The sequence below is a fragment of the Hemitrygon akajei genome, chromosome 19 (genome assembly GCF_048418815.1).
Source record: "Hemitrygon akajei chromosome 19, sHemAka1.3, whole genome shotgun sequence".
NCBI lineage: Eukaryota > Metazoa > Chordata > Chondrichthyes > Myliobatiformes > Dasyatidae > Hemitrygon > Hemitrygon akajei.
Genome location: NC_133142.1, coordinates 21,187,454 through 21,209,664, shown reverse-complemented (window position 1 = coordinate 21,209,664; position 22,211 = coordinate 21,187,454). Strand labels below are relative to the sequence as shown.

General features: G+C 38.7%; 2 protein-coding genes across 7 annotated transcripts in view; one reads left to right on the top strand and one right to left on the bottom strand.

Annotated features, from left to right (window-relative positions):
• cacna2d3a (calcium channel, voltage-dependent, alpha 2/delta subunit 3a) overlaps positions 1–22,211 on the bottom strand; it is a 782,368-nt gene that overhangs the window by 139,620 nt on the left and 620,537 nt on the right. The window lies entirely within an intron of this gene.
• On the top strand, positions 1,106–11,236 carry lrtm1 (leucine rich repeats and transmembrane domains 1). 2 transcript variants are annotated; one of them, XM_073072217.1, is made up of 3 exons: positions 1,106–1,357; positions 3,174–3,725; positions 10,595–11,236. In XM_073072217.1, the coding sequence occupies exons 1-3, from the start codon at positions 1,342–1,344 to the stop codon at positions 11,026–11,028; spliced, it is 1,002 nt and encodes a 333-aa protein (XP_072928318.1). In that variant the 5' UTR covers positions 1,106–1,341; the 3' UTR covers positions 11,029–11,236. The 2 variants fall into 2 exon arrangements, with proteins under 2 accessions (XP_072928318.1, XP_072928317.1); XM_073072216.1 differs by having other exon boundaries at positions 1,108–1,357; positions 3,129–3,725.

The window sequence follows — 22,211 nt, the reverse complement described above, 5'->3', positions numbered from 1 at the left end:
CACTCTCCCCCTTCAGGCAGAAGATACAAATGCCTGAAAGCACATACCACCAAGCTCAAGGACAGTTCTATCCCACTGTCTTGACTGGACCTCTTGTACAATTAGATAGACTCCTGACCTCACAATCTACCTTGATATGATCTTGCACTTTATAGTTTACCTACACTGCACTTCTTCAGTAGCCATTACACTTTATTCTGCATTGCTACTATTTTACCTTATTCTAGCTCAATGCACTGTAAGATTTGATCTGTATGCAAGATAAGCTTTCCATTGAATCTTGGCACTGTATATGCAATAATGATAAACCATTACCAAGTTCTGACGGGTTGGGATTATCACCAATTGTTAATGTTAAGGAAGTGCTTAGGAGTATGGGAGGCTCCTAGTTGGCAATGGCAGACTGAGAAGCCACTGCCTCACTTAAATGTCTAAAAAAACTTCAGTTGACCTCATCCTGACCTCAACTAACTCTCCTGCACTCTCTGCAGGAGATTGTCAGGTCCGCTGACTTTGCTGAAGCTGCTTCTGCAGACCTCTGGTGAATATTGCATATAAGGATCATGATCTGCACACTTAAAATTGGAATCCGTGCCCTACTCGGGCATTTCGCCCTGCACCTTTCCAATGCTACGTTGCTCAAACATGTAACTCAATGAAGAAACACAGTGGGAACAAAATTACATTGGAGAGTGCAGTTATTTTACCCGTATTCCTGTCTGATTTATGACATCTTGGAAAAGTGGGAGTTGCAACCAATATGACAGACTTCTACAAGAAATGCCATCTCCAGAGGAGAAACAGGAGCAGTCGTGACTTCCAGTATTGAAAAGCTGCGTTGCTCGTTATTGCTTCAAAACAGGATCTTGGCAAACTGAAAACTGGGTATGAACTCATGTAACTCAGACAGTTTATCATTGCAGGAGTAGTCAATTCAGAGAATTTAACATTTGCCCTGGATTTGACAAGGCAGGTTTATTTTTGTCTCCTGAACTTCAAGCAGATTAAAAAATACACGCAAAACCTAAACTGTCAGATTTTGATTTGTGAGGCACAGCTGTCCTCTATCAGCTGACAGCGAATGCTCACATGGGTTTTTAAGATTTTGAAACCTGGCCTTGACTGTGTGTAAAAACTATGGAAACATAGATAGTCTAATGCAGCAAGAGTTACATACCCTACACAGGTCACAGCTAACAACTGATGCATAATTTCATGAGGTGGCAAATGTCTCTATAGTTTGTAGTCAAATGGAGCATTAGTTTATTAACTGTGTGTTTAGTTTGTGTTGTATAACTACTTGGACTTCGTCAATTCACTCTGAAAGGAAAGACAGACAAGATGCAAACAATGAAAGGTAAGAGCTGTGTTTTAAATGCCAAATCTAATATAATTTTCTCAGTCAACAATGAGAAATGCTCATTTAGAATTTCTCCCTTGTACTGTACGCTTGTCTCTTGATTTGGTTTTTGAAATCAATATCACTCCTAAAGCACTGGCCCAGGTTTTGTTGGGTTGGTCCAGTTTGCAGTCTACCTTCTGTGAGTTTAATACATATCATTTCAAATATTTATTGCAATACAAATTCTAAGTATAAGTTCATAAAGTAGCTATAAAGGGACATTGGAGTGAAGATTGGGACAAATAGTTCAGTTTCTTAATAGGATGTAAGTGCTGAGAAAGAAACAGCGAAATGGTGGAAAATTAAATACAGAAAAAGAGTCATATCACTTGTAGAAAGAGAAACAGATATTACCGAGAATGACACAAAGGAAAAGTAACAAAAAGGAAAAATTTCAAGTTACAGCAATACACTAGAACTTCAATTACATCCTATCCATTTCAGTGCACTTTTGGCTTTGCAGGAAATGGAATCATAACATTAAAAGATTTCTTAAGTCATTAAGTGCAAGGCCTTATTTTCAGCAGACGGGTTTATTGGTAATTAGTGGATAGATAGAGCAATTTCTTTAATCTCATGGGGAACCTAAGCGTGATCCCATCTTTATGAGACTGAATCATTCTGATGATTTACCAATTAAAGGTTATCCTTTTCTTGCCACAGGTTATTGAACTGTTTGCACACTGAAGTCACTGTTACTTGTTTATGAAAAATCTGTTCCAAAAATCTGAACGTCTAGTTAAAAGAACAGCACTTTCAGAGACAATACTGTAAAACAGCAGTGAAAACAGTATCTAACAAATGTTATCCAATTCCTTCCAATAGTCAGGATTATACATTTCATATTACAGATTTGTGATGTATGTTTTTTTTGAGTGTTATAAATGTCACTTCCTCAGTCCTCTCAGGTCGCCAACCCAATGCTTCAACTCTCCTTGACCTTCCAATATTTATTTCTGTTTTCATTCTGAGTTCGATTCTCTGAGCCTAGAATTTCCCTCTATGTCACTTGCAGCATCAAGGTTGCTTCCATCTAGCAGTTATTCCACTCTTCCGCTGAACTCCTTACCCAATGTATCCATTGGGTCTAAGCCAAAAGATTTTCCGAAAGTTCATCGAACGCCATTGTCTCTACAGGATCCACACATCCACACCTGAATATACCTTCGACATTTTTATGCACAGACTTTCAGTTGCTAGCATAGGCTGCATCACCAAGCTACTCTTCTGGCTTTTTATCCTCCATAGGGCATCTGATTTGTTGCAAGCCTCCTGTCTCTCATTAAAATTCTCATTGTCAACTGGCACCCAAGTGAAATAAAACTTACCTCACTGAGGTATCTTTACCACTTTCTTTACTCAGCCTTTGTATTGAGTAAGCTTCCATCCTACATTATTTGAAGGTCCAGCTCCATTGGCATAAAGCAACAAAAACTGACAGTGCAGGTCATTTGAAGCCCAAGTCCCGATGGGGAAGATATTGTTTTGATTGGCCCTCACTTTAAAACATCACTCAATTTCACATTCCAAAACAGGAAGGTATGATTCTAATTGGTGCAAATGCATCAAAGTGCCTTGACATCTGATGTTTTGTGGAGTATAATGCTCCAAGTTATGTTGTAAGGCACCAATATTATGATTATAGTGAACAATGGTAATTGTTGTGCTTCTCTTGTGTTGCCAACTTATAACTGAGCTTACAGATGTCTGTTGTCATTGGATACAGGTGAAACCATTTTGGGAATCATTATTTTGTTATTTGTACATTCAGTTACTGGATGTCCAGAAAGATGTCAATGCAACATTACTCTGAAGGAAGTGAACTGCATAGGCAATGGACTGACAGAAGTTCCAAAAGATGTTCCACTTAACACAAAAATTTTATACTTGCAGAACAACCATATTCATACAATATCAAACACTTCATTCACTGGTTTGTCTCAGCTGCTAATTCTGGACTTGTCCAACAACATGATTTCAAATTTGTCATCAAATATATTTGATGGACTGCATAATCTTATCAACCTAAACCTTGCAAATAACTCCATTAACCGCATGGACAACAAAATCCTTCATTCAAATGGAAACCTCAAACAACTGGATATATCATTTAACAATCTTACGAGTCTGCCTGAGGATTTGTTCAAGAACCTAAAGAATTTGACCTGGCTTGCTATGCACCAAAACCAAATTCATCAAATCAGCAGGGCGCTTCTGGATTCACTGTCAAATCTGCAAGTACTTTTGTTCAAGAAAAACCTGTGGAATTGTGACTGTCATCTGACTGGATTAAAACTTTGGTTGGAGAGCTTCCTGTACAAAGGTCAGTCAGCAAATGTAATTTTATCTCTTCTGGAGCCATTAGAGAAATAATGATTGAAATGTGCAATGCCATCCTTTTAAGAAAACCAAAAAGCTTTACCATTGTGTCAGTAAACACAAGAAATTCTGCAGATACTGGAAATCCAGAGTAACATATACAGAATGCTGGAGGAACCCAGCAGGTCAGGCAACATCTATGGAGAGGAATAAACAGTCAATGTTTCAGGACGAGACTATTCATCTTGGCCTGGAAAGGAAGGGGGAAGAAGCCAGTGTAAGCGGAGAGAAAGGAATTCAAGCTAGAGGTGATAGGTGAAGCCAAGTGGGTGGTGCAGGGAGAATGGTGAGAAGCTGAAAGGTGATAGGTGGAAAAGGTTGGAGAAGAAGGAACTTGATAGGAGAGGGGAGTAGAACATGGGAGAAAGAGAAGGAGGAAGGACTTCTGGGGGAGATGAGAAAAGTGAAGAAGGGAGCCAGAATGGGGAATGGAAGAAGGAAGGGGGAGGGAGAAAATTACTGCAAGTTAAAGAATCAATGTGTATTCTGTCAGGCCAATAATGACACCAGCTGATATTTAAAAATCACAACAATGTCAGAATGAAAATTACAGAAGTAAATCCAATACCCATTAAACAAAGTTATCTTAGTTTTAAAAATGAACATTACATTATCACCTACTTCACTTAGAATAAAATGGATAAAAACAATGGGTTGAATATTGGATTAATAGCCTTTTCTCTAAATAATTGGGCAAAATCACATAAATTATGTTATTGCCAGTGACAGGTTGAGTTCCAAGAAGTAAGATTTACTGAGTGTGACAGTGAAAAGAATGCTACAGATTGTGATGATAGAGAATGACATAACTTGAACAACACACACCAAAATACCCAAGGGTTTCGGCCCAAAACACTGACTGTATGCTTTTCCTAGATGCTGCCTGGCCTGCTGAGTTCCTCCAGCATTTTGTGTGTGTTGCTCGGATTTCCAGCATCTGCAGATTTTCTCTTGTTTGTGATTGAATGACTTAACTGGAGCTTATTTTGTTTTTAATAGAAATTAAAGTGAAGGAATAGCTGAGGGCATTACAACCAAAAGGCGGGAAGGAGAGGTGAAATGCAATTGTTAAAAAAATCATGACTAAAAATGTAATATTACAATATTGTAGAGCAAATTCACATGCAGGGATGCCCCTTAAGATACAATAGAGGCAAGATTCTAGATACTAATTATTTTTTAATAATATAAAGTAACTTGGACAGAGCCCTGTTGCACATCTACTAGCAGGTTGCACTTACTGCTGAATATTTATGTGATTACTCCAAAATGCCTGTCTCTGCCAGCTATGTCATTACCACATCTTCATTCAATCCACCATACTTTCCACACGTTCATACTCAGATGTCAAGGATTCCACCCACAGTTGTTTTGCTTTGGCTTGAATGTGGGCATGTTGTTAGAATTGTCTTCCTAGAAAGAGGCTGGTGTATCTCATGCAGCAGGAAAGGATCTCATCAATGAATTCTGTCCCTCAAGGAGTTCTACAATTCACAGATGAACATTTTTATATTTTCTCAGGCCCTTGAACTTTCAGGTTCTAATTGCTCTCAGATTGCTGTTCTGCACACCTTCCATTTCTCTAACTATCTACAACAGGGAGTGGAAAATCAATTGCTTAAAAGTGACTGAGGTGAAATAGTCAATATTGTTTTCTGATTGTGGGTGGTGGAATCTTTTTCTCGATATCAGGAAGTCTTGCTTAGCTGTTAGAACAAGTATAACATAACAATGAGTTAATCTGTACAGAAGAGTCCTTAGTTCATCATCCCTCAATACCAGTTCTTATCATGGCAATAACTAATTGCCTTGCGTTTGTGCTCACGTTTTGCATTTTGCAATCTAAGTGAAACCCGACTCAAAATGTTCATTATATTATCAAGAGAAACCTCCTCAGTGCACAAGTTGGAATCTATGACTCCTTGTCTTAATCCAAAAAAAATGAAAGTAAATATTAAGTATTTTGAATTCACTTCTTGTTTTACAACAACTGCTATATATGCCATCAATTCAACGTTCGTAAGCGTTTCTTAAACGTTTCATGGTAATGTTATCAGACAACATACTAAGGCAGGTGAACCAAAAGCTTAGACATGGACAACTAAGTCTAGTCATGCACAGGTATCCAGATTGAAGAAGCATAGGTATCTCAGAGGATGAAAGGACTGGAAGTGATTACACAGATGACAAGGAGCAAAAACATGGAAGGATATAACAACAAATATGAGAATTTTAGTCTGCCATTCAGAATCATTATGGCCAATTGTCCATTTCATTACCATATTCCTGTTGTTGTTTATGTCTGGAAATTTCTCCATCTCTTTAAATTTATTCAATGACTTTTCCACAACTCTAAATTAAAATAAAAACACAGTAAAAAACTGCAGTTGCTGGAAATCTGAAATAAAAACAGAAAGTGCTGGAAGCACTCAGCAGGCTAGCTAGCATCTGTGAAAAGAAAGGCAGAGTTAATGTTTCAGGTCCTGTATTTACTTGTTTTTTTACTTCACCTTCATGAAATATATAAAGCTGAGGTGTCACTTAGCCAAGAACCATATACTTCAACAAAGCGAGCAGGATGTGACAATGCAAGCTAGGACAAAGACAGTACAGTTTTGGATCACTTCAGGATTATAGAGAATCAGATGAACTAAGAAAGCCACAGAAATAATCAGGTCTGGAGGTAATAAATCACAGACCAGGTTTCAGCAGGAAAAGAGTTAAAATAAGACTAGAATTGAGCAATATCATGAAAACAGAAACAGGCACACTTAGAGATATGGGTTTGGGTGTCAAGGCAGTGAATAGCCTGGTTCAGTTTTAATCAGTTGTCAGAGAGAGAATTAGGTTCCTCACCCTTCAGTTCCAGACACTGTCACTGGTGGTCAAGGAATGAAGGGACAGTAAACTACAGTTTTGGTCTTTCTGTGTTCAATTGGGTGATCTGACATTTCAGAGACACTGGAGAGGATAAGAAGAGAAGCAGGTAAAAAGCTGGATGACAAACAGTATTCATTTGGAAACTGATATGTGATTTTCTGATGATTTGGTAAAGTAACAAATTGTAGATAAGAATCTGTACATATAGGTAACAATTTTATCTCTAATAAACTCCATTCCTTCCTTTGTAACTCTCTTATTTCACACAGTTATAAAATAACTATTTTTTTAACTTTACCTTGCATTAATTTTTCATGATCTTTCCTTTTCTTCCTAAATTCCCTATTAATTTCACCATAGTATCTTCTGGACATCTGTTGGTTTTCTGCAGTGCTAAGCTCTTAGTATTTAACTTATGAACATACGAATTAGGAGCAGGAGTAGGTATCTTTATATCTTGAGCTTGCTTCCTCATTTAATATAATCATGGCTGATCTAACGTTATCCTCAACTCTACATTCCAGTTGACCCTAAGTGATCTTTCACTTCTTTGCTTATCAATAATTTATCTATCCCTACTTTAAAAGTATTCAACAACTTTGTTTAAGTTGCCCTTTGAGTTACAGAGTTCCAAAGATTGACTCATGTCTCCTCGAGAGAGAAATAATTTCCCTTCATTTCTGTCTCACACGAGTGACTTCATGCTTTTAAACAGTGACTGTTAGCTCTGGATTTTACCACATGAAGAAACATCCTCTCTACAAATATCCTGTCAAGACCACTCAAGATCATATAAGTTTCAATCAGCTCAGTTTCACTCTTATAAACTCTAGCAGATGCAAGCCTAGCCTGTCCAACTATTCCTTGTAAATCAACCAGGTAAAATAATCAGGGAAGTCTAGTAAACCTTCTCTGAACAGCTTCCAACATTCTAACGCCCTTCATTAATAAGACCAATACTATACATACTGCACGTGGTATTCCAGATGTAGTTTCACCAGTGCCCTAAGTAACCAAAGTATAATGTCCCTACTTTTCGACTTAAGCAATATTCAAGCAAAAAACAATAACATTCTGTTGGTTTACTAATTATTTGCCTTACCTGCATACTAACCTTCTGCAAATCATACACTAGGGTACTGAGATCCCTCTGCATTCCAAGACTTTATAATCTCTCACCACTTGGAAAAAATATGCTATGGTACTTTTCCTGCTAACATGGACAACTTCACATTTCCCAAAATTATTCATTTGACAGATCATTATCTACTCCCATAGTCAAGCTAATCCCTATGTGACCTCCTAATGTCCTTTTCACAACTTTCCTTTCGACATGTCTTCATGTCATCAACAAGTTTAGCAACTATCACTTTCTCCTCTTATCCGAGTCATTAATATACCATGTAAAAGGTTGTGATCCCAATTCTGATCCATGTGCACGCTCCCATTAATTCTTCCCAACCAGTAAAAGCATGCTTTTTATGCCTATTCTCTGTCTCCTGTTAGTCTGCCAATCTTCTATCCATGCCAATATATTTCTGCACTGTATGCTTTCATTTTCTGCAATAACCTATGATGTGGCAGTTCATCAGAAACCTTCAGGAAATTTTAGTGCACCCACTGGTTTCCCTTTATCCACAGCACTTGACTTCTTCAAAGGACTTCAATAAATTGGTCAAATATGATTTCTCTTTCATAAAACCATACTAACTCTGTTTGATTACATTGAATTATTTCTAATTGCCTTTCTATAACATCTTAAATAATAGCTTCTAACATTTTCCTCACAACAAATGTACATTCCAGCATTGTTGTGCTCCTCCCTTTCCAAATAAAGGAGGGAGTTACATTTGCAAACACGAGGAAATCTGCAGATGCTGGAAATTCAGGCAACACACACAAAATGCTGGTGGAACACAGCAGGTCAGGCAGCATCTATAGGAAGAAGTACAGTCGACGTTTCTGGCTGAGACCCTTCATCAGGACTAACTGAAAGAAGAGATAGTAAGAGATTTGAAAGTGGGAGGGGGAGGGGGAAATCTGAAATGATAGGAGAAGACAGGAGGGGGAGGGATGAAGCTGAGAGCTGGAAAGTTGATTGGCAAAAGGGATACACAGCTGGAGAGGGAGAGGATCATGGGATGGGAGGCCTAGGGAGAAAGAAAGGGGAAGGGGAGCACCTGAGGAAGATAGAGAGCAGGAAAGGAGTATCATTAATTTAAAATTTAATGGAACCTCCTTGAATCTACAGAACTTAAGCTTCCATCTTTTCCCTCATTCTATCATTTATGTCCTGAACATTGTTAGGATCTAGATTTGAGAATTCTTGTTTTCCTTTCTTGTGTGAATATTTTTGGTATACATCCTGTTCCCTGTATGTCTTCTCTACCTTGATATTGATTTAACATCAAGTAGCTGCTTTCAGTTGACTTTTGTTATGTCATTTCTTTTACTCATGGTCTAACATTCTGCTCTTCTGTAACACCGCTAAATCTACCTCAATTATGACTTTTGTCTCCAAATTCTTCTCTGTCAGCCTTTGTCCATTTATGTAGATGCAATCCCCTGAACTAAACCTGTACTTTTTACCAGGTTCCACCATCTGCAATCTCTTGTATCTCCCCTGGAATAAAAAGGTTCTCTTGAATGTTTTTCAAGAATCCAACTCCTCCCATGTTCTTTATCCTATTACCAGTCCAATTATCATTGGCAGCGTGGAGATGCGTCTCTGCCAAAGGAGGGGTAAGGTGCTCCTTCCCTTCACTAGCCTGCAGATCTCCCTTGGGCAAGGTGTAGCACCTGCTTAGCTCATGGAACCATGAGAGCAGGTAGTGGATGGCTGTTTGAGCAGCTGGTGCGTATCACAAGTCTTGGTTATGTGACCGCTGACATCAGGCAAACAATCTCTGAAGAGCATTGATAATGGCTGGGGTCACCCGTCTTGTAACAACACCGCCCCAGAAGAAGGCAATCACAAACCACTTCTGTGGAAAACATTGCCAAGAACAATCAGAGTTATGGAAAGATCATGATCGCCCATGTCATCCGACATGGCACATAACGAATGAAATGATTTGAGCAACTGGTCTGTATTTTTGCCCTTCCATTTATGTCTGAATGGGGCTTCTAATACATCCCCGGCAACTGAACTACCTTTTTTTTTCTCAGAGCCACCCATCTGGACTCGTTAACTTATCTTCCCAATATACAATCCCTCCCCGCTGCTATAATTGTTTCCTGAAGTATTGTCATACTCCCTCTTCTTTTTACCTTTCCACTTTCTACTTTGTAACTTGGTACACTGTGACTAGGAATGTGGAATTATCATGACCAACTATGTTTCAGTAATGGCAACAATTCTGTACTCCCAGATGTCTATCTGTGCCCCAAACTCATTGCTTCTATTTTTAAGATTTTTTTTGCATTGAAGTATATACTACCAGCACTGCCAAAATACTTTGTTTCCTGTTTTCAGGCTTTCTTTCCCCAGTTTTCCTGATTTGTTTATTAAGCTCTTACCTTCCACAATCAATTTTGCATTTGTTCTTTCTAAAACTTTTGCCAGAATCCCATACCCATATTAAGCTAATTTAAAGCCCTCCTCAAGGGATCAGAATGTAAAATAAATGGCAGGAAACCATCTCAGTTTATTAGTAATGAAGTAATTAAAGATGTTCTTTTATCAGTAATCTTATTGGTTGTTCCATTTATTAAAAGATTACTCAGAAGTCAAAAAGTTACGAGGAATAAGGGAAAATGGGAAAGGACTTTGAATTCCTCTACTTGTCTTAATTGTCTTTTCAATTCCCCCAGGAATCTTTCCAGATGTAATGACTGATCAGTTTAAATGAAAATGCATTTTCTCTCTACGTTTTCTAAAAACCACAAATCATAAAAAAGTTGCATGCAATGACTCATTTTGCTTTAATACAGGAGGCCAGATTGATGCAATATTGTGCACAGAACCAGAGGATTTAAGAAGTAAGGACCTCATGAAAATTCCCCATGAATTATTCCAGGAGTGTTCCTCTGTTAAGTACAAGTCATCCCATGATGACTCCAACCACAGAAGTCCCACCATCCAAAACCTGCACCACAAAACTGAACATGACCACAATCCAGATTGCAGTCGAAAGGCCAAGCAACGGTCTGGCAGTTTACGTCATGCTATTGCCACAATTGTGGTGACTGGCGTTATTTGTGGCATTGTCTGCCTCATGATGCTGGTGGCAGCAATTTATGGCTGTTCTTATGCAGCTGTTATGGCTAGGTATCAAAGGGAGCTAAAGAAACTGGATCATCTGGGCCCAGATGTCGAACAGGAAAATGCTGAAGAGAAGGAACCTTTTGACGGTTCATTGGTATGAGCTTCCATTTCCTGCCTCGCTTTTCAAATATCAAGACAAAATGGTGGAAACAAACTACTAGAAATTAACATTTCTTTTATAAGGAAGATGGCATCTAACATCCTGGACTGTGTTAATTGGTAAAAACTTTGGACCTTGACTAGTTTGCATGTAAATTAAGTATTATGTACCATACATATGTTCAGAATGGCTTTAATCAGTGCCAGAGATAATGAAAAAGACAATACAGAAGAGAGTTAGACATAACTATTAAACACATCAAAGGAATGCCATCCATTCCAGCTTATTTTGCTAAAAGGATCTTTTGTCGTTTTCTTCTGTGTATTTACTGTAGTATGGTTTTGCTATGTTAACAACTCTTTATAAAAATAAGTCAGTGCTATGGTTTACTCTAGCACTATGCTACAACTGGGAACACTTTGGTATCCTTTATTAAAGATCTGTGAAAGATACCAATGTGTTCCCAGATGTAATAAGCACTTAGGTCAGCTGAGTCTAAAGCACTCAGCCTATGTGTGTCTCTGTGGCAGGTGCAGGCCCAGACATCTGCTAGGCTGACTTGTTCCCACACATGGATAGCATCGACCTCTTCAGACTCTGAATCTGATCTCTTCCTGGTTACTCTGGACTACTTTGACCCAGAAACCTTGCTTTGATTCACCAAAGAAGGGTCCTGGCCCTTTGAATTGGGAGGGAGTGCCTGCAGTGAAAACAATAGTTCCTTTTAGTAATTTGTATGAGGCTTTTGGGCTATAATTATTCATTTCTAGAAAGATGTGAACACTATGGCCTCAACATAATACAGTAAAGTAGTGGTGTTGCAGTCACATGAATTCCTTTTCCCTATTTCAACAGAGGTATAAATTTGCTTAATAAAATATATTCTACAAATCATTTAGAAGTATTAAGTTCTCATAAGTAATTTTATCACATGTAATTTCAAAGTATTAGTCACTGGAAACCTAAAGTTACTTCAGCATAAACTTTTGAAAATCTTTCTGTGTTGCCATGACCAATAACTGTACAGCTCCATAAAACGAAAACGAATGACAAACAAAATTTCTGCAGGAATTCTAGGTCAGTAACATTAAATTAATAACAGAAAAGGTAGATAATACTGTAAAACTATCATTTAAAAGATATATTCTGTGAAAAGTATTCTCTGTAATCAGTAACAAACATATCTGAAATTTCAAATTAAAATGTTGACAAAGTTATGCACATCTGTTTTCGCTTTTCTTCCCCAATTACCTCAATATGTTTATAAAACCACTGTGTTCCAAGATATAAAATAGACTTCATAAACCTCTTCATTGCTTGGTATGTTTTATATGTTTTATATTTTTCTTAGTTTACATTAATGCTATCAGTACTAATGTTTTTCAGTAGATTTTGCTATGTGCCAAAAGTGGTTTTTCAGTGAAAGCATGGTTATGAACCAAAGTAATTGAACCAAAAGAACATCTGCAAAGCATGTCCACGAGGCCCCAGATGGCCATTTGTATGGGCCACAGATGTCATAATGTTTGATGAACATATGACTATTTTCAAACTCTTTTAATCTATGAACTATATTCATAATGTCATTCTTTTCTAAAAAAATTTTGAATGAAAATTTTTCTACACAATGTAAAGCTATCTTTATATTTTAGTTCAAGCACATCAGAACACTGAGATTTACAAGCAAGTATTTTAGCCCAATGTGTTAGTAATGTGCTTATGCTCCGTGTGAGTCTCCTCGCACTCTCCTTCATGTCACCCCATCAAAATATGCTTTGATTTCATTCTCTATCACATACTTATCCATCTGTCCTTTATGCTTACTTTCCAAAGGCAGTCCCTTGGGTTCAAAGATGACTTGTTTCCACTTTGAGTTCACTATTGAGGCCAGTCCAGGAACCACAGAGTTTTCCACAGACAGTGTATGAGGTGGCTGGTGGAGCAAAAGCGTGGGTAGCTTGTGAAGTGGGGCACTTTTCAAGACTTATGCAAGGCTTCTGTATGCATCCAATATATTGCCTTGAGGTTCTCGAAATATCCTGAATGCTGCTTTTTCATCTGTATGGTTTTGGACCATGGATCCACAGGAATCATGACTATGTTGTAATTCCTCAAGGAACATTCCCTTGAAACATTTCCTTCGTTTCCCTGGTGATCTTTTCCCTTGGCCAAGTTCAGAACAGATTGTCTATTTTTGGACAACAAGAAACTAAAATGCTGGAGGAACTCAGAAAGCTGGTAGCATCTGTGGAGGGAAATGGACAGTCTACATTCTGGGTTGAGACCTTTCACTTGAACCAATGTTATTAGTTATTCTCCCATTTTGTTCTCCTGTTGTCACCAAACTCAAACACATCACCCACCATACGTCTTATGCATTAAGTTTTTTTTCAGGAATCTCTGACAAATATTAGCTCCAAAATTATCATGAGTATGTCAGTGTGTTTTTTTTTACACTGCAGGGGCTCATTTGCAAAACAGGTTAACACAAAGTTTATCATGCTTTATTCAACATTGTCCAAATTGTGCCACTTCTGGGACAAATTCATAAGTGGTGACCACCTTGTCTTCAGTCGCCATTCTTATTGGTGCTATAATCCATGTGAGTGACCTCTGTACTGCTTCAGAAGTTGAAAATGGATATGTTAGTTCTATGTTCAATGCCATTTTACTTCTCTGTGTTCTTCCATTTCTGACAGGCCACTGACTAGCAAACCTCACAAACATATTGGATTGGTCAGCTATCTATTTGCGTATTGTGAAATGTTGCATTCTGAGAGCAAAACGTAAATTCTACGTGGATAACATTTATTGCTGGCATGGAGTTTTATACATGAAACAAATTAAAATAAATTTTTCCAAGTAGCCCTAAAGAGATTGTTTTATTGTTTTTTTTTAAAAACTTATACCAAAAAGCTCTATGTATAAGTGAATATAACATTTTAGATATCTGTCAGGACCACCAACATTCAGGAAAATTAATTACTTGGTTTAAGCTCAGCTACTACGTGCATTGGCTTTTGAAATTGAAAGGGTAATAATGTGTTAGCAAATTCCAGCATTTATTCCCTTGAAATGTCTGGATGTTTGGGATTCAGCTACAAAAAGAAGAGCACTGAATTTACTGGCCCAGATTTGCTATGCTCTGAATTCCCCATCAGTTCATCTCGGGAATCTGTCCATTGATTTTACACAAGGTTAGCCCTGGCAAAGGAACGGTGAGCTCATCAATTTCAATGGAAAGAATAGCTGCAAAAAGGCAAGTAGAAGACAATTTATATGCTTATAAATTTCATGAGTTTGTTTGCTATTTCTAATTATTGAAAAATATTTTACACACTTTACATTTTAGTGTTTTATTTAAAACTGAATATTTGTTTGACTAACATAATAGCATCTGAATCTTCTGAATGGCATCACAACTTCTTGACAAATTTGACAGCGAGCAAAGCCACTAGAGGTGACTTTGTAACAATGCAAACTTTTTCAGCTGATTCATAGACCAATTGCCTTTATATCTCATGAGGGCCTGCAGAACACTACCCCACACTCATTTCGAATTGGTAAGGCATTTACCAGCAAGTTAACACTGGATGACCTGTAAAAGGCATTTCAGCTGAAAGCACAGGCATTTCACCATCAGCAAGAAGCTGCCAGACACTAATGCTGATGAAAGGTCATTCATTTGAAAAGTTAACTTTCTTTCCCTCACCTGTTGAGTATTGTTGGGTTTTAATTTATCTCGGATTTCTAGCACCTGCAGCACATATTACCTAAAACAGATTTATGAAATATATTTTCACACTGCAGGAAGGATGCTGTGGTTGGCATGGACAGGATAGGCCATGGGGACTGTTTCTGTGCTACATTACTCTATGACTGCTTTGTGAACATGGATGCTATAATTTGGCTTCCCTCTTAGTGCATAAGTAAATCAGACTCATACAAATCAAATATGCAGTTTAAATTCAAATTATGCACATCAAATTTTGGAAGACTTTACCTAAGAGAGATTTCAATTCAGATTGTGCACATCAAATTCTGGAACACCTTACCTGAAGCTGCATAGTGTTTGGAGGACGAGATTCTGTGTAGTCAGACTGAAGACAGTTTAATGTGAATTTTGTGGCAGTTCTGTGTTGCTATCAGCAACAGACACAAGAGAAGTAATGTTCTGATTATGCTGAAGATCCTAATTAAATGTAACATTCTTTGGTTCCTTTATAGGGTCCCTTATCACATAGTTAGTGCTTGGTTTCGTACTGAGAAGCACAGAACAGTGAGAATGTAACAGGAGTTCATAACTAGCTGAAGTGATGGAGTTACTTTTCCTTGTCATTAATTAGTTCCAGTGACATTATGAGTGGTTTCAGATGACCATTGATGTAATTCAAGAGATCACACCAGCAGTCTGTCTCTCAAATGCACCGATGCAAGAGCATCGCAACACACTTTATAAAATTGCTTTTGAACCATTTTAGTCTTTAGGTAGAATTCACTACTTGTGTTGTTCCAGAATGAATAACTTGCTGCTCTTTAAATGGACCTCTATCCATTCTTGCACAGAGATGCAGAGTACCATTCTCACTGAACTCATTATAAAGACTCATGTTAAAATAAAGCAATTGCATCAATTAGGGATGTGATGTTGAGGCACTATACCGTACTCACGAGACCACACTTGGAGCATTGTGTGTAGTTTTGGGCTCCTTATTTTAGAAAGGATATACTGACATTGGAGAGGGTTCAGAGAAGATTCATGAGAATGATTCCAGGAATGAAAGGGTTACCATATGAGGAACGTCTGGCAGCTCTTGGGCTGTATTCCCTGGAGTTCAGGAGAATGAGGGGGGATCTCATAGAAACATTCTGAATGTTAAAAGGCCTGAACAGATTAGATATGGCAAAGTTACTTCCAACGGTAGAGGATTCTGAGACAAGAGGGCCCGACTTCAAGACTGAAGGATGTCCCTTTAGAACTGATTGCGGAGAAATTACTTTGGTCAGAAAGTGGTAAATCTGTGGAATTTGTTGCCATGATCGGCTGTGGAGAACAAGTCATTGGGTGTACTTAAGGGTGAGACAGATAGGTTCTTGATTAGCCAGGGTATCAAGGGGTATGGGATGAAGGCAGGGGAGTGGGGATGACTGGAAGAATTGGATCAGCCCATGACTGAAGGGCAGATCAGACTCAATGAGCTTCTTTATCTTATGGTGTTATAATTATGAAGTATTCAATTACTGTGATATTTACTATTCATGTGCATGATACTAGTGATGATCAAGAGTGTTAGTGAAGTTTGTAGATGGTACACACCACTGTACATTAGTAGTGGAGGAAATGAATGTTTAAGATAGTGGATGGAAGCTTTGATTATGTGGAACATCGTGAATGTTGTTGGCACTGCGTTCATCAAGACAAGTTCAGAGTATTCCATTACAATCCTGATTTGAGCTTTACAGCTGGTGCAAAGGATCTAAGATGTCAGGAGCTAAGTCTTTGCTTTAGGATACTTGACCTTCAATCTTTCCTTGTAGCCACAGTATATAAAGTATATGACTGGTGCGGCAGAGTTTCTGGTCAATGCTGACTTTCATGCTATTAATGCTATTGGATATTGAGGGTTTGTAGTTGGAATCATTTAAAAAAAATTTTTTTTATTGAGTTTTCAAATGATTACAGAAAGAAGAAAGAAAAAAAAATTATCAACCCTTCCCCCCTCCCCTTAACCCCTCCCCCCTAACATATCCCTATAGAAGGAAAGAAAAAGAAAGAGAAGAAGAAAGAAAGAAAGAACGAATGCCTGGATATCAGAAGGTCCCCACATGCTCCACGGAGTTCATAATAACTTTAGTATACATATTTATTTCTTTCCCCAAATAACCAATTATTTTATCTTCGGAGCATTATCTTAATTGTGTAGTTGGAATCCTGTTGGAAATGTTCACTGCCCAGCACTCTTGAGACACAGAAGTTATTTACCACTTATTTTATCAGCCCTTGTCTTGACAAGTGTCTAGGTCTTGCTACGTGCATGCATAGACTGTTTCACTTGCCGAGGTATTGCAACCCTCTTCACTCATTTAGGATCAGGAAGATAAAGAAGCTGAAGGAGGTTGAACTGAGGACAATGCTTCAAGGAAATCCTGCTTTTATTTCCTAGGGCTGAGGCAGACACACCCTTTTCACTTGTGTAACTTATAATCAACTATTGAAGTGTTATCCCTTTGACTTTAATTTTACCAGGACTCCTTGACCCCACATTCAGTTCCATGCTGCCTTGATGTCAAAGAGAATCACTCCTACCTCACCTCTTGAATTCTGCCATTTGGTCCGTGTTTAGTGAAAGCTTTGGTGATTAAGAGTAGACAGATTGAGGGATAATTAGCCTGATTAAATTTGTCCAGTATTTCTTGAATAGAACATACCTGGGCATTTGTCCACATTGGCAGTCGATCACTAGTATTGTTCTATTAACTGAATTCTATCTTGGCTAGAATACAGATAATTCTGGAGCATGAATCTTCAATACTATAGCTAGGATATTTTCTGATCCCACAGCCTTTTGCAGTCTCTAGTGCTCTCAGATATTTCTTGATATCATGTGGAAAGAATCGGATTGGCAGAAAACCAGGCTCTTTTTTAGAGGGAATGTCAGTAAGCAGCCAAGATGGACAATCGATTTGACCTTCGGCTAATCATGATTGCAATGCTTCAACCTGGCTTTGGCACTCATCTGCTGAGCCTTGGTAAAAGAGGTTGTTCTTGGCATGCCGTCCTCCCATTAGCGGTTTAAATGTCCACCGCAATTCATCTGCGGAGGTGACTGCCAAGTTTAGATCTGATAGTTGATTGTATTCTGCCGGCTGCACATTGTTCCTGTATGCACTCCTGTGCCGCAGCTTCATCAAATTAGCAGTTGTTAATTAGGCTTGGCAGAGCTCGCAGTTCACCCTCCACTCCTCTGGCTTGATAGTAATGGCAAAGGGAAGAATATACTGGACCGCGAGGGCACAGATTCTGGAGGTGAATGGAGGTGCATTTATGCAGCTACTGATGATTCCCCATCACCTCCCTCCCCTCCTTCCCCCCCCCCCACACACACATATTTCATGGATGCTATGCTCTGCCTGCCAGACATGTTTCGAGTCTGTCCCATTTAACACAACAGTACATCCAAGATCACAAGGAGATTGTCCCTGGTGCAAAGACAGGAATTTATATTCCAAGGACTGGCATTACTTGCCATCCTGTCATGGTTCAGTGCCGCAGACTATTGAAGAGGACAAGCAGGTTTGCCCTTCCTGATGATTTGCTCACTGGCTGCTGTAGCCTCGGTCAGGTAATTATATTCTCCAGAATTCAACCAGCTCAATTGCTCTTGATAATGGACTTTAAAGCTCCCCTCCCAGGGAACATTCTGTGCTGTGGTTACTATCAGTACTTCGTCCAAGTGTTGTACAGTATGAAGGAACACCTATTCAACTGCTAAGGCACTTGTTTTGTATACAGATCAAGAGGTAGTTCTTTTGGGACTTCACTGTGTCTTGGAGTAAAATATATGCAAAATCTTGCTAAAGGAAAAAAAAACTGTTAACTTCATGCCCATTCACAATTCCTTTGAGTTCTGGTAGAGAGGAAATCTCACTCAGCCTAGTGCCATTGACTGATTGACTGGACACATTACAAAGACAGTGCTCAGTTCCAACAGGGGATCTAACAGAAGTCCATCAAAAATCCCATTAATAATTCTTATCATTCCAAAGATTCAAAGCAATCCTTCTGAATGAAAATGAAAGCTCTCTATTGTAAACTGATGCTTCTTCAGTTTAATAATTTAAGGGACTTTAACTTTATGTACTGCTGCATGGAAGAATATAAATATCCTGTATTTAGAAGAGATCATTGAATAAACTGCTCAAAAATCTGTTGTTCTTTCATGTTTTATTCTAAAGATGCATGCTATGAGACTAATAATTTTAAATAACAAAACAGGATTTATAAGCTGTTAACTATTCAATGAACATTTTCAAATGCACTAACTCTGTTAAAAGTTGGTCATTTATTTCATTTGCTTCAGAAATCCTCAGCAGTAGAATTGTGTCACAACCCATAACCTGGGAATCATTTGCAACCCCCTGTTCATAAACACAAAGGACTCTGCAGATGCTGGAAATCCAGAGTAACACACACAAAATGCTGGAAGAACTCAGGCAGCATCTGTGTAGAGGAATGAACAGTCGATGTTTCGGGCCAAGTCTTGAAGGATCTCAGCTCAAAACATTGAATATTAATTCCTCTCCATAGAAGCTGCTTGACCTGCTGAGTTCCTTCAGCATTTTGTGTGTGGGGCCCACCGATTCATTCCCCGTCTGTAAGACTGGCACCATACCTCATCTTCAAAGGTTGGACTCAGCCTTTCATCACTGGACTTTCCACAATCCAATAGTCTGTTCCTTTCCTCTTTTTCCTTAGCACTGAGGTCAAAACTGGCTGTGTGCTCACTCTGCCTGTATTGATATCCAGTGAAGATTTGGAATAATACTGCAAATAAAATAGTGAACTGAAGCCATTCGTAAATAAAAATAGAAAATAAATCTAATGTAAAATCCCAGACCTGAATTGTGAACAGTTTCTCTTTCCACCAATGCTACTTGACCTTTCAAGTTTTCCCAGCATTTTCTGGGATGTCTAGCTTCTGCAATTTTTTTGATTTGATTTAAAAATCAGAGAATACCAGAAACAGTCAGCAGGTCAGGCACCAAATTTATGGAGAGAAATGAAACATGCTTTCCATTGCTAAGAAAGGAGCGGAGAGGACAATGTGAATTTCTGCAATAGGGTGGAAAGACAGAATAATGCAGTTGGCAGGGTTGCAGACTGAGAGATGATGACAAAGTTTTGTTAATTCCAGCTGATTCACCATGAGGAGATGTAAGCATAAGATAAATAAAGACATAAACACAAGAGATTATGCAGATGCTGGAAATCTTCAGCCACACACAAAATGCTGGAGGAACACAGTAAGGCAGGCAGGATTAAATAAAGACAATCAATTCCTTTTTAATAAAACTTTATAAATAGCCTAAAAAAAGCCATTCCAAATACAGTGCCAGGGACTGGGTAACTTTATGAGCTTGGAACTCACAATCAGAGGTTAGGGGAACTAATATGTGATTACATGGTCATTTTAAAAGATCCGTTGTGGCATTGCCAATCCGCTGCATTCATGGATCATGTGTGGTGGGATGAACTGGTTATGCAGACCTGCTGATTAGCATATCCAGTCCAAGTTACTACCTTGTTGGATCCAGTGAGCATACAGGACTGTAGGTCTATGGATATTGTCTCCAAATGGCAAAGGAACTTTGGCCAGAACAGGTTGTTATAACATATATATTAATGTTAAATGCAGACCAACAGCAGAAGCAATGTGGACATTCTGACAGGAGCTAGCCACATGAGTATGAATGATGCACAAAGCAGGTTTGGTTGATTACTGCCCAGTGATAAATGAGCACTGCCTGGTGGCGCTGACACCCACCATTATGAAGTGCTTCGAGAGGCTGGTCATGCCATGCATCAGTTCTAGCCTCCCAGACTCAACCCACTGAAATTCACCTACCACTGAACCATGTCTATGGCAGGCACCACCTCCAAGACCCAACACTCATTTCTGGAAGATGTACAGTTAAGACATCTATGTTAGACTACTGTTTATTGACTTCGGGTTAGCCTTCCGTTTTATAATTCCAAACAAACTCATCACCCCAACTCTAAAAAGATTGCATCTGAATCCCTGACTTCCTGACCAACAGACCACAATCAGTAAGGATAGGCAGCAACACCTCTACCAAAATTATTCTGAACACTGGCAGCCCACAAGGCTGTGTCCTCAGTTCCCTGCTCAATAATAACTTTTTTACAGAGCACTGAAATTACTAAACTTACAGTACATTAATGACAGTGTGGTCAGCTTCTGCTCTGTCTTCATCTACAAGTTTGCAAATGATACCACTGTAGTGGGGTGTACCTCAAATAATGATGTCGGAGTATCGGAAGAAGATAGAGACCCAACTGACCTGTCAGTAAAACAAAACAGCCGGTGATTGACTGCAGGAAAGGGGATGGTGCACTTGCCTCTACATCAATAGTACTGAGATCTAGTGTGCAGTGAACATCACCAATAGCCTGTTCTGGTCCAATTACATTGAAGTCACAGCTTACCAGCGCCTCTAATTCCTCGGAAGCTAAAGAAATTTGGCATGCCCCTTGAGATCATAGTTCTCCCACTTTCTGATGATTGGCCTGATCCCGTTGACCAGGTCTGCATGGTTTTATGCATTGGGTTGCGGCCACATGATTGGCTGATCAGATATTTGGATTAATGAGCAGATATACAGGTGTACCTAATAATGTGGCCGTTGAGCGCCTAGCTCAATGCACCATTGTAACGAATTGATCTGAACGGAGGTGCTTTTTATTCTACTTTAGGAAGCGTGACAATAAAAACCAATTTTTAATATTGACTGGAAATCACTTGGCACAATATGCTTGTGAGAGCAGCAAGGTGCTTTAGTTGTGTAAAACAAGTCCCATACTTTCTACAAAAATAGAATACGGCAAGCCAGTGTAGTTGAGCAGCCCCACAAAGGAAGGGAAACAATTCCAGCAGAAAACCACAGAAGGAAGGTTAACTTAACATTGACGTGGATGAGCAATGCATAGAATATATGCTGAACCTCATGTCACAGCGCTAAGCAGTATTGCACCAATATTGTACTGTCTCAGTACTTTTATATTTGTATGCTGTAGCACTTACCTTTTATTCGCAGTTAGTTTGTAAATGACACAATTCTTTGCATTTCTGGTTAGATGCTAACTGTATTTCATTGGCTTCGTATCTGTACTTGGCACAATGATAATAAAGTTGAATCTAATCTTAATCTAATCTGGACGATGAACGGGGATTACAAAATTAAGAAATCAATATGAATATTTACATAGTTACTGGTCATGGGAAGCAAATCTCAAAGTCAGTTTTGGTAAGGGAATATTTATAAGAAGAATATTAAAGATGAGTACATGGTCTGAAGAAATGCTAGGAACATTTTGAAACACAATGAAGATGAACTGAAGAATTCATACATGGCCATTAACGGCATCAAGCTCATTTAGAATT

Excerpts from the sequence above, each read along its gene's own strand:
- lrtm1 (XM_073072216.1), top strand. Across the intron at positions 3,726-10,594 it reads GGAGAGCTTCCTGTACAAAG|GAGGCCAGATTGATGCAATA; the intron begins GTCAGTCAGCAA and ends GCTTTAATACAG.